At 45.3% G+C, this 12,489-nt stretch overlaps 1 protein-coding gene across 1 annotated transcript; it reads right to left on the bottom strand.

Annotated features, from left to right (window-relative positions):
- Positions 1 to 10,628: 10,628 nt before the first annotated feature.
- On the bottom strand, positions 10,629 to 11,555 carry KCNE5 (potassium voltage-gated channel subfamily E regulatory subunit 5). Its single transcript, XM_086918454.1, has one exon. The coding sequence runs from the start codon at positions 11,377 to 11,379 to the stop codon at positions 11,047 to 11,049; it is 333 nt and encodes a 110-aa protein (XP_086774580.1). The 5' UTR covers positions 11,380 to 11,555; the 3' UTR covers positions 10,629 to 11,046.
- Between the last annotated feature and the right edge of the window lie 934 nt (positions 11,556 to 12,489).

Genomic DNA, 12,489 nt, shown 5'->3' with positions numbered 1-12,489 from the left:
CGCAGCACACATAGAAAGAGCAAATAGCCTTTAATGATTATTTATGTGCAGGAGGTGTCCCTTCCTGCACATAAACAATTATTAAATAATGATGATTTGATACTTTTATTTGTGCTGCATTCTGCAGCACACATAGAACTAAGAAATAGCCATTATGGATTATTTATGTGCAGGAAGGTATACCTTCCTGCAAAGGAGGCACCCTTGCACTGTGGTGCAAGAGTGCCTGTGTTGGCGCTAGGCAGCTAATTTGAGCACCAGCACTAGTGAAAACACCAGGGTGCGTCGTATTGTAGTAAATACGGTCCATCCCTTCAAATTTGGCAGGGAGTTTGCAGCAATTTCAAAATATTGTTACATCTCTGCATGAATCAAAATGGTGTCATTTCTGATATTTATCCATCTCCATGCGCCTCATTGCTTGTATTAACTCGCCAAAAAGTGCCACTTTAAGTGTCACACATCTGGATGTTCAATGCCATTCATGAGTGCATTGAAACCACGGAAATGTCCCACATAAGCAACCAGTGAGCTCTGGCCGAGGCTGGTAAAAAGTGGAGCCTTGCAAGGTCTGACACCAAGGAGTGTATGGTGGAGAAGGGTGAGTGCCGAGGCCATTTTTACAGGGTGTCTCTTCTTTTAGTTTATATGTTTCTCTCAAAGGAGAGAACTCTGAATTGTTAGCTAGAACAGCGGGTTGCTTTGGGGATGCAAATGATCTAGACCAGGCCTTTCAGAGAAATTAGAAAATATATATGAAGTAAAGAAAAATACATCTTGCTGAGAAAATGATGAAATTAGCGGTTTATGTGTCAAACTGCTCCAAGAAGGAGAGAGGAACCGAATATCTTTTTACCGAAAGGCCAAATACAAGTGTCATATGTTTGGTATTGCTCATTATATGCAAACAAAAATCAATAATTTGTCCAAAAACAGATGGTGGTCAAATGGTCAAATGATGACAAAACTGATGGTGGTCAAATGACAGACAACAAAAATTGTTACATGGATTTGGAGAAATGGCAAATGACAGTAAAACAGGGTGGCGTGGCTCTGTGGAGGGAAACAATACTAGGTGCAACGAAATGGAAATTAGAGATGGACCAAAGAAAAAAAGGATAATAGTTGGAGGGAGGAAGGAGAAGTAAAAGAACAACTATGGAACATTAGTGCATCCGGTGAGAGAAGGGAAGAAGGAAAATTAAAAGAAGGATTAAGTGCTCGATTAAAAAAACTATTTTGGGCAGTTCAATTTTGTGTTAAAAGCCATTCGCTGAATTGGATCTCATGCTTGCTGAATTACATTTATCTTCAAAATTTTAGAGGAAACTATGAGGGGAAATGGATTCTCAAACTCGTTATTGTACACGTTTGTCATTCTCAGAGGGCATGCAACCAATAAATGGCTGCCAAGACTCTACCTTCACACCAATGTTGTTCCCTGCTTCCTCGATACACTGAGTGAATTACTTTATATGGGGCTACTTCAAGCCCAGCCTGGCACTGCTTGGCCCCTCTCCTCTGAACCACAGACAGATTTCCCCTGCAAGGGGAGTGCGGCTCTGAGACAAACCTTTGCACAGACATACAGAATGTAAAACAATCTTCTTTTGTTACCATCTCATATAGTAGGAACTGGGTGGTGGACATGCACCAAAAACTATTGCAGCAAAAGAATTCCTTATTATTTGGATCAAGCAACAAGCACAGACGTCCTTAATCAGAACACACATGGGGTGCACTTCTGCAATGCAACTGAGCACTGCCTGGTAGGAGTGAATTGTGTCTGTCATCAGAAAGTTATGATTAAAAGAGTGAGGATTGCTCATAATTCAGTCTTCTTTCAGCACATCCTTCCTGCTCTGTCAACGAGTAATGTCCTCGTTCAGAGGGCAGGGTAGACATGTATATTCTGCGTGCCTGAAAAGGGGAGCAGCGCCACCTATTACTTGTGCAGCTCGTGCACAAATGAGCTCTTTACTAAGGTCGCGTGCACCTAAGCACAGGACTTTACCTCAGTCCCCTTCTCCCTCTTGATTCCTCAGTCAATCAATCAGTAGATTTGTAGAGCGCTTCTGGCCACCCGTGAGGGTACCGAGGCACTTGTTTCTCTTATACATGTTTCTTATCCTTTCCCCTCCTTCTCTCTGCTCCTTTCTTCCTTCTTTCGCTCTTCCCCTCTGATATTCTATTTGTTCCCTAACACCACCCCCCACCAACATAGCCTTCCCTGTCTCATGGCCCTTTGTTGCCTCTCTGCAGTATTCGTCCCCCCCCAAACCCCCCCCCCCCCCCCGGGGCTGTGGAGAGGTTTTGTGCCCTTTGACCAGGATAATCTACACAGCTAGCTCTGGTGGTCAGCAGGCCTCGCCACGTGACACCGCTAGTATGCACACTACTCAGAAACGCGTTGTCAGTTGAGCTGGGGCAGGTAGAGTCACTACACTGATTGTGGGGAGTGGGTGCTGTGCCAGGCCATTCCTGGGCATTGGCTGAACTGTGGGTGATGTACAATCACAATCAGTTGCATCGTGATGAGAGGGCCTCATCCTTTACTCTCAATCCCTCCTCCCAAGGCATCATGGTAAAGATTAGGGAGGTTAAGGGCGTCTTCCCTGTTGAGCCTATCATGGGCAGGAGAGACTGCAATGCCTGAATTTCTGATCATTGCACACCTACCCTCCCCTTAGCCCCAACCTTCAGATTCATCTAAAGTTTTTTCCATCAGTAGGATTATACTATTGCCAACTCTATGTACTCCTGGGAGCCCCTTTATTCTGATGCCCCCGTGTGTCTCAAGGATTGGTCTCACACAGCACCCACCCTGGACACCTGTATCCAATGCAAACCTACTGGTTGCTGCCCTACTGCTCCTGGACAGCCTCTCTGGAGCATGCGTCTGCGGCGCATGTCTGTGGATGACGCACCTATCCATGCTGCGTGGGATCTAGAGGACATTTATCCTGGTTGCCTTCAACCATACATACCAAGGTTGCTCCTCTGTTGCTTCTAGGTTCACCCTAGCAAAAGCAAAACAATTCTGAAATCTGCAGGACACTGCTTGATATAGGAGGACCAAGGGATACTGTTATTTATATAGACTTGGAATCAGGCCGTTCATCCGTGACATGCTGCATTTGTATGCTTCATATGGTATAGAATCGATTTTCCTGGGCCTGCACAAACTCTTGGTTGCCCTAAACAAATACACCCCTCCAGACGTATCATTAACTATGGCTGCATTTCTCCTGTGTACGCCGCTAGGTCTTTATCATTCCTCAATGGACTCCCGAGGTCACTCAAATTAACTTCCTCAATCCAGTGCATGCGGTAGTCGGCTCCTTTGACACTCCTGGGTTGCCTTGTAGGGCATTTATCCTGGTGGTCTCAAACCCGTGCCTGCTGAGGGCCGCTCTTCTGTTGCTACAGGATGGACCAGTAGGACATTTATCATGCCTACCTGTATCCAAGGGCAGGCTACTCTCCCCGTACACCTTCAGATCCAGAAGCGGTCTGTCTGTACCCAGTGCACTCCATTCACTCCCAGATGGGCTTGAGATAATTGGCCATGGATGGCTGGATACCTTGCATACCTTCAGGTCACTTACCTGCAGACTTATATAGAGGTACCTGCCAGGACTGCCCAGATCAAGTGCATGTCGTCAACTTGCACATCTGTTGATCAAGGTGGATTCTATATCGACCTGATCAATCATTCACAGTGATCAGTGTAAAATGCATAAGTTCTCGCTCCTGCTCCTCTTCGCGCCATTACGTGCCTAGTCTTAGTGACAGAAGGCAAGGTAAGAACACCACTATGGTCACTCGCGTGCAACACTAAATCTCTTCCAAACAACCACAGCCACACGGAGTAATGTGCTCTCCATCCGCTAATGCCCTTTGGCGCTTCGTCCCAATGTAAATGCAAATCCAATCCAGCACAGCAATGTGTCTCTCATATACAGCATAACAAAAGTATAACTCCTGGGAGGCCAGTGAGCACAACCCAACACACATAATACAGAACTGGGGCACATTGTAACTCAATGCACTCATCACAACAGAATACATTACATAGCACAACTCCACTTTCTCTTTAACTTTATTTGTGCGAAGGGGCCGGACACAATCAGGTGCTGGCCCTTTGCAACTTGGTGACAATAAAGGTACCATCCTCATTACCAATCAATAATTAGCTGCTACACTTAAGCTTTCGCTCTTTCTTACATCTGCCTGATGAAATCAGATCGCCTTGAAGGCACTTGGAAATCGATTCTGTATTTTGTGTATTTATTCACTTTTAACCGGACTTTATGTATACCATCCCAAGATTTGTCTATTTTTATAACATGGGTTGGTTTTATTGCATTGTTTATTGTAAAGGTTTTAACTAATAATGCACAATAAAGATTATTATAATTCACAACTCCACTTTCTCATGCAACCAATACAGCTATCCAGGTGGAAGTGTTGGTCGGTCTCAGAATAGCACTAGCCACGGGCAAAACATGCAACTCTTGGTGTGCACCAATCTGCATCAGATCCATCACTGGGATGATGTCAAGCAGATGGGGAGATGCAAGTGCCATCTTACTCAACTTAGCAACGCACTGGCTGTGGCACACCACCAACATCATTACGGCCACCTGTCCGATTATAGCAAACAATAAGCAACTTTTGGCTTCAAAGACTATGGATCCAAATGCACATTCTCTTTAATCTCTATCCGTTCAAAAAAACACAACTTAAGCACCAGGTGCAGAGGCCACGGTGGCAATAACCCCTTCGCATCCCCTGAGACAGCACAATAGCTAACCTAGTTGACAGCAAGTACCACCAACCACATCCCTACCACAAAAACAATGCACACTAGAGAAAAGCCTGGGCTACGCTGCCGAACACTACGGCCATGGAACTCCTCAAAAGAAGCAAGGCATAACAAACCTCTGAAGCTCGACACAAGTGTGCATTAAATTCAAAGGACTGCAGAAACCCACAATGTGGGCAGCGCAGGGTGCTACAAAGCAACATTAATGGCAGATCTGTGCAATACGAATACCATTAATTCACCAACATGTTTCATGCCGTGAGATATAATTTAACACACTCATGCTTTGTGGAATTAGTAGTCCCGTTTCACTGCCTCTTTACAAGATAGAAGAAAATGCCTCAATATATTGATTTTCAAAGAAAAGCACTAAAATTGGAAACAGTATCCAGTGGCAGAGGGCCATGCTTTCACCCGACCCCTACATTGCATCTTGTAACCTATTTTTTGGGGGGGAGAAAATACAAATAGATGTGAAAAACCTACCTATTGCATTAAGTAGTGGAAATCATTATATTCAGTAGTTTGTTGACTTGAACTTGGGCCCTCCTGAAGCCATAACCGCTGCAATTCCAAAATGCTGTGCTAACTATAAACTCTCCACTATATCGTGTTCCAAAAAGTTACTTGAGCAGCTCTCGTCAGCAGTATTTCGTCTGATATGTATAGCAGACCACAATTAGAGTACATCTAAACATCAAATCATGTTTTACAAGTGTTTTAAAGGTTTTTTTAACGTGTATTTTGTGAGCAGCTGTTGACAGCAGTATCACGCTTTAAAATGTGGGTTGTGTACTACAAAGACTAAGAATGCCCCACTCCACAAGCACACAAACTCACAGATGTACGCCAACATGCTAGTGTAGATGTACTATTTAATGAAATTCACAAACATTGTCAGAAATACGTGTGGGGCGCTGTGCCTGGGGTAGGTTTCCATGCACACCCCTGGAAAGGCTTGCAGTGTCCCCAGTGACATTCTATTCCTGCTGTACAGATGTCTCAATAACAGAACTCCAATCAGTGTAAAAAGGACCCCAGGTGCAAATAAATTAAAAAATGCTTTGCCATGGAGAAAATATTATTCCCAGTGGAAAAACTCTTTCCCCTATACCTCGCCAAATCTAGGAGTAATCTATCTCCCTTCACACCCTGGTAAGGGATTCATGCCAGCCCTTTCCTGGAATAAACATCTGACCCTTTCCAAGACAGAAAGGAGTGTGTGAATGCGGAAAAACATGTGTGTGCATTATTTACAAACTCCCAAGGCTAACCATGGCTTGGAATGCCTATTTCCCAGCCCTTTGCATGGGATTTACAGATGCTGGGAGCTCCATACTTGTGACACAGATCTCACCACATGTAAATGGCTTTATATAGGTCAGCAATCCCTTAAGGAATTCATAGTAGGCGTAAAAAAGATACATACAATCGTAAACTTAAGTTCACAAACAAATTTACCTTTGTGAATATGGCACTTTATGATATCAGCTGGATCCTTTGAACTACTGAAAAAAGTATTAATGTGTGATTTCTGGCAATTAATTTGGGATTAAATAACCAAATGACAGAAAGGCATGATTGTTTCTAGTCTCCTGTGGAAAATCCAGCTACAAATGGTTTCCACTGGATACGGTCGCAGCATCTGATTTTGCATCTGCATTACATATGGCCTGCAAACAAAACAAGGAAAACTGTACTAGTCAATTAAAAAACTGACCTCATTAGGGAAGCAGAGATCCCTGGAATGCAGCTGGCATGTTTCCACAGCAGCTCAGTCATATCCCAAAATATACAGGGCAGCAACTGATCTAGCAGAAGCCATTAGCAAGTGAACTTCCACGAGGAACTCTCACTAACATTGAAAATGTCAAAAATACCATTTGCAAAATGCATATGTTGAGTGTGCAACGCTTCTAATGTAGGTAATGGTAATGCACTTTAGGCAGGTTTGCAAAGTAATAGCAGATAAGAGATTTCTTAGTGAATGCATGCTTACACACACCGCTTAACTGGGCTTCTCAGCTGCCCACAATTAAAATGCTGGACACACAACATCAGTTCTATGGGGATGAGGGGGGGACACGACGTAACTTTCCATAGTTCGTAAATTACAAAGAGCTACACAAGACACTACTCAAAGCGTTTAAGAAACATCACACTTGTTCTGTTTTGTATGACGTTATGAGGACCAATAAACTGCCACGGAGTACCTGGAGTGGGAAAATATATTGTCTTCCCCCGGGCGTTTCTTTTTCCTTCTTTTTCTTCGCCTTTCTCTTCCCCTCTTCTTTTTTTCTTCTTTTTCTTCCTCCACCCATGTATATGTATGCTCCATGTAAATATATATTTTTCTACAATAAAAAATTACAGAAATAAAAAAAGAAAAGTACCCTTAAAGCTTTCTACAGAGTCAAGCATCTGAGGTTGGTAGTCATTTTTTCTACTTCATGAGGCAGATCGCTCCAGAGAGGCCCATTCACAAAGAGTTTACTACAAGTAGGCGCAATTTATTATTGCAGGACTCCTAGAATTCAGGAGCAAGTAAGTAAACGCAAAAAAAATTGCTTATCGCGTCTTTGATCTATGAAAATATATTTTAAATCAGAGGTCAAACTGGAAAAAAGAGTACATTGTCACACTGTTTTATATTTAAAGTAGAAATGGATTAGTCCCGCTTGAGGTATAGAGTACAGTACTGTTTCAAAGAGGTTAAAAAAACAGGACAAAAGTTGATTTCGTGCCTCAGAGAAAACAGTTCTAAAAATAAAGTAAGACATTTTGCCCTGCTTCATGCAGTAACAACCCCACAGAAATAGAAAAGGATATGATTTTAACTGTGCAGCAGACTTACGGTAGGAAGGGAATTACATATTACATTTTAATGAAATGTGTTAAAATACGTTGTTTTCACTACAGTTTCATAAGTGGCATCCCTGGTTCTAAACATAAAGCTTTCCCACACAGCTGTGCGTGCAAAACTTCGAAAACTTTTGAACCGGACGCTATTGTACCTGAAACGGAGCAATGTTAATTGTACAAAAGGCAAAGGCTGTTGTGCAACAGCTCCTCTTCCATTTACAGTGAAATGACACGGGTTCCCGCTCCACAGCTCTCCGTGGTAAAGGGATCTGTCCTGATTCTGAGACCTACAATTCAACTTTTTTAAATGTATTTCAGTTCTTTGAAATATTAAAAATACACGGATCCACGACGTGTAACATAGTGAATTCATGAGCAAATGCTTATCTTTTGTTACACAAAACATCACAAAAGATGAAGAACGCAATATCAAACAAGTCATAAAACTTATTTAAAAAACCTCGGAAGACTGGATGTGCGCACGGTAAATGACAAAAGAGGGGGTGCTGTGAGACCCCCTGGCTCCAGACAAAGGGCGAGGGCAGTTTCCATGCGAGCGTCACCACGAACACCTCTTTGTAAATATTAAAATAAGAAGGCACTGGTTGTAGAGTCCGCGGCTTGACATCTTCTGTTTGAGAATTGTTCAGCTCCATAAATGAGTACATTTGGGGGGGAGGGGTTTGTAAAATATCCCACGCAAGAAGCAATGGCAAAAAAACATCAGCGTGTATGCCAAATCTTCAAAATGGAGCGAGTTCGTTCGGCGTCATATTTCTCTAATGATCTTGTATAGCATGATTTATTTAAAAGGTGCAAAATGGAGTAACAAGATTTTTGCCTTTTGCGGTATATTTAAGAAAAACAGAGAACGAAGTAAGCCAATTTACCTCAAAGTTAGACCTATCTTTAGCGTGTTCAAATGGAGCAAGAAAGTTACAACATGTTTGGAATGGGCAGAACTTCACGCAACAAGCAGTCCGCGCGCGGGCACTGGCCGAGACCCACGCTCAAGGCGGGCACGTGCGCGCGCCGAATGAGCCCTCGCGCCGGTACTGCTCTCCCCCTCGCTCGCAGTGGACCTCGTTGGTGCTGCAAGTGTAGGCGCCTTCCGCCGCTCCTTGCGGTACTGCTCTCCTCGCATCATCCTTTGGGTCCGGCAGCCATGCATTCTGCACTATAATTTAGGTATGCACAGGTAGGTATACCCCTTCCTGCTCTTTTTTCCTCCCCCGTCCTACTAGGTATGCCACGGACCGCGGGGTGTGGTGCAGGAGCGAAGATGTGTGTTGTACTTTCAAGGGAAACCTTGAGGCGCTCGGTCCTGTGTTACTGTTTACCTGTGGGCTCTGCTGCATGTCACAGGAGGTGCATGGTGTACACTGGTGGTTGCACAGTCCCCTCATGTGTGGACGGCGCAGGATGCACAGTGGTGAGACAGCTTGAAGGAGATACAGGACAACAAAGCACATCAGAGCAGGAAGTGCTATATACAGAGGCTGGGGTCATGGCGAGAATTCCAGGACTGGATGTTGTAGATTTTCTCTGTGCAAGTGGATCCCTTTTCAGTTTTTCTGCAAAGCATGAAGGGGTTGTTCCCTGCTCACGGTCGGGATCTTGCACTGGTTAGATATTGGGATGCAAAGGAGCAACCTGTTCCATATTCATGTGGTTATTCGAACTAATGTTAGTACATGTTGTGGTATCAGCAGAGAAGCATCACTGTCTCCTCTTCTGAGGATGCTGGAAAGATGCATGCAGTTGGAGTGAAGCATGGGTGTCTCTTCTGAGGAAAATACTTAAAAGATGCATTCTGTTGGAGTGAAGCATCAACATCTCCTCCGCGGATGATGGAAAGATGCATGCTGTTGGAGAGAAGCATTGATGCCTCCGCTGGTGAGGATGCTAGAAAGGTGCATGCTGCTGAGGAGAAGCATCAATGTCTCTTCTGATGATGATGCAAGCTGTTGGAGTGAAGCATTGTTGTTTGCTCAGGAAGATGAATGTTGTTGGAGTGAAGCATTGATGTCTCCACGGAGGATGCTGGAAAGATGCATGCTGCTGTTGGAGAGAAGGATGGATGTGTCCTCTGAGGATCAAGCTGGAAAGATGCATGTTGTAAAACCCTTGAGGTCTTCTTTCAGAATGCTGGAAAGGCGCATGCTGTTGAAGAGAAGCATCGATGCCTCCTGAGGAGGAGGATGGAAAGTTGTATGTTGTGGGAGAGAAGCATGGATGTTTCCTCTGATTATGATGCTGTAAAACAGCATGTTGATGACTCCCAAGCAGTAACATTTTTCAGTTGATGCATGGTTTCGTCAGTGCTCTGCTGATACTGGTGCAACATGCATGATCTGAGACGTGATGCTGAAAGTGAGGCATGAGGTATCCTGGTTATGCAAGTTACCAGATGTCTATGCTGTTCCATTATGTCCTGTGACAACCATTCACATGGGAAGACACGTGGTAACTATTAAATGCAATAGTGTCTGTTAAAGCACTGCACCTTGAAATGAACGCATTGCACTTGTGTACTTAAGTATTGCATGTAGGAGATGCAGTGCTCACAGAATTGCATAAACTGTGTGGTACCTCTACTTATTGCAGGAAACGCATGGTAGTCCTGTGACTTTACATCCATGATGTTGTCATGCTGTTCTTAATTTACAATCACAAAGGCACTAGTTTTTCATGCAGCAGAAAATACATGGCTTCCCTGGTACTGCCCTGAATTGCGCATGGGATGCTGCATCAGGTTGCATCTGGTGTTCCACGGTGCACTCTTGATGCTGTAGGTTGTAAACACAGTTCGCGCAAGTTGCAGTGAAGTGCACATTGCCCCTCCACAAGTTGCAGACACTGTATATGTTGCAGGATGTGCATATTTTCCCTTCACATGTTGTAGAGAGTGCAGATGGAAGGTGATACACTTCCCCCTTTGTATTGCAGTATACAGTGGTAGTATACACTGCTCAGTCATTCTGCGTGAGACTCACAAACTATCCTCCAGTGCACATTGCCCAGCTGCATGTTACAGGCATGCGCTGCTAGTCCTTCTGTTGCTGGCGTGCATTTTGTCCCTTCGCATGTTGTAGGCAGTATAGTGTCCCGTATTATGCTGATGGTGGTACACTTTGCATTTTTAGGCAGTGCACAATGCTCTCCCTCACGTCGGATGCGGTATACAGTGTCCCGTCGTATTTTGGTGGAGGTACACTTTCCATTTTTAGGCAGTGCACATTGCCCTTCAACATGCCTCAGGCGGTGCACACAGTTGAGATGCGATGCATGGACACTTCTGTTCCGCACGGTGCTGGCTTGGCCGCCCGGCGCCCCCCTTGCACGCCCTCCGCGCATCACAGGAGCTGCTGGCGCTCCGCGGGCGGGAGCTCGTGCTGCGCCGCGCGCTCCCGGACCCCGCGCGCCCACTCCCGCTCTATGTAGAGGTGGTAGGGGTCGCTCTTGGACTCCTGCTTCCGGGAGCGGGTGTAGGCCAGGATGAGCCCCCCGGCCAGCACGGCGTAGAAGATCATGATGAGCAGGATGTAGAGATAGGCGTCCTCGCCGCGCTGCCGCTCGCGCTCGCGCTCCTCGTCCGGCAGGGCGCCCAGGCTCACGTTGGCTTTGTTGAGCTCGTGCAGCAGGCGCGTGAGCAGCGCGCGCAGCCCGGACTCCTGGCTGCAGTTCATGGCCGGGAGCGCGGTTAGTGCCGGGGTCTTCCCTCCAGACCCTTTCTCCTGGTGGCCCTTTCCTAGGATCGTCTCAGCCCGCAGCTCTTCCTCGCGTGCGAGCCCAGTGAGTACAAAGGCTTCCTCCGCCTGGAGCCGCCACTCTGCCTGCCAGCCGGCCGGGATGTGCCCGTCTGCATGCAGCTGCTTGCTTGCACGCACAGGCTGAGGGGAGGGACCGAGACCGCTGGGAACTTAAGCCACCCCCACGATGACTGTAGACCACCGCCGCCGAATAAAGAGATCTGGGAAACCCAACTTCCAGAAGCGCCAGGGTTTCTTTCTAAAGTCTTACGGATAGTGGCTGTTTATTTAAGGAATAGATGTACTTATATAAAGATAAGTGAAGTGGACATACATAACGCGTGGAACATAAAATGCAGGCGCTATGTGAGGGCGATCACACAGCAAAAGTTAGAAAAATCCTAAATACAGCAACAACCACATTTTTTAAAAAACAATTTTTATTGAATATTCTATATAGCATTTCAATGACAGTGTATTTTGCATGAAATATGGACACACATCCTTTGGTATACATATACTAATTTTTGTAGTCTCAAAATACAGACCCCGCGGTTCCATCCCCTGCGTCCATGTGCTTCCCAATAATACGTAAACCAAGAGACCGTTCATCATAGATTGTTCATGTACTAGTATCAGATTCCGATTCTTTCCAGCGTGGGGTGGGGGAGATTCACATATATTGCCCGGGTAGGTGTTCCAGCCTCCCTAGACCATCCCTCATTTTTTCAGACACCCTCGATGGATATACACTGACTTTTCCGCCATCATCGCCATGTCCATGTCTCTGCACCATTGATTGAGAGTGGGGCTAATTCTGGATCCCCAGCGCTGTGCAATGTTTCGTTTTGCTACCGTCATGCCTAAAGTTACACAGTTTTGAGCAATCGTATTTAGATCTGTTGGTTCCCAAATACTGAGTAGGCAGCACCTCGGGTCTGGCAGTATGGTAACATGTTTGACCTGGGAGTGTGTCCGCATCACCCCCATCCGGTAGTATACTATTTTGGGGCATAACTAAATAGTATGGTAGAACGTGCCTGCCTC

This window comes from Lissotriton vulgaris, chromosome 4_1, assembly GCF_964263255.1.
Source record: "Lissotriton vulgaris chromosome 4_1, aLisVul1.2, whole genome shotgun sequence".
Lineage (NCBI taxonomy): Eukaryota > Metazoa > Chordata > Amphibia > Caudata > Salamandridae > Lissotriton > Lissotriton vulgaris.
Note: the sequence above shows the minus strand (reverse complement) of the source record. Positions and strands in the feature narration are given on the sequence as shown.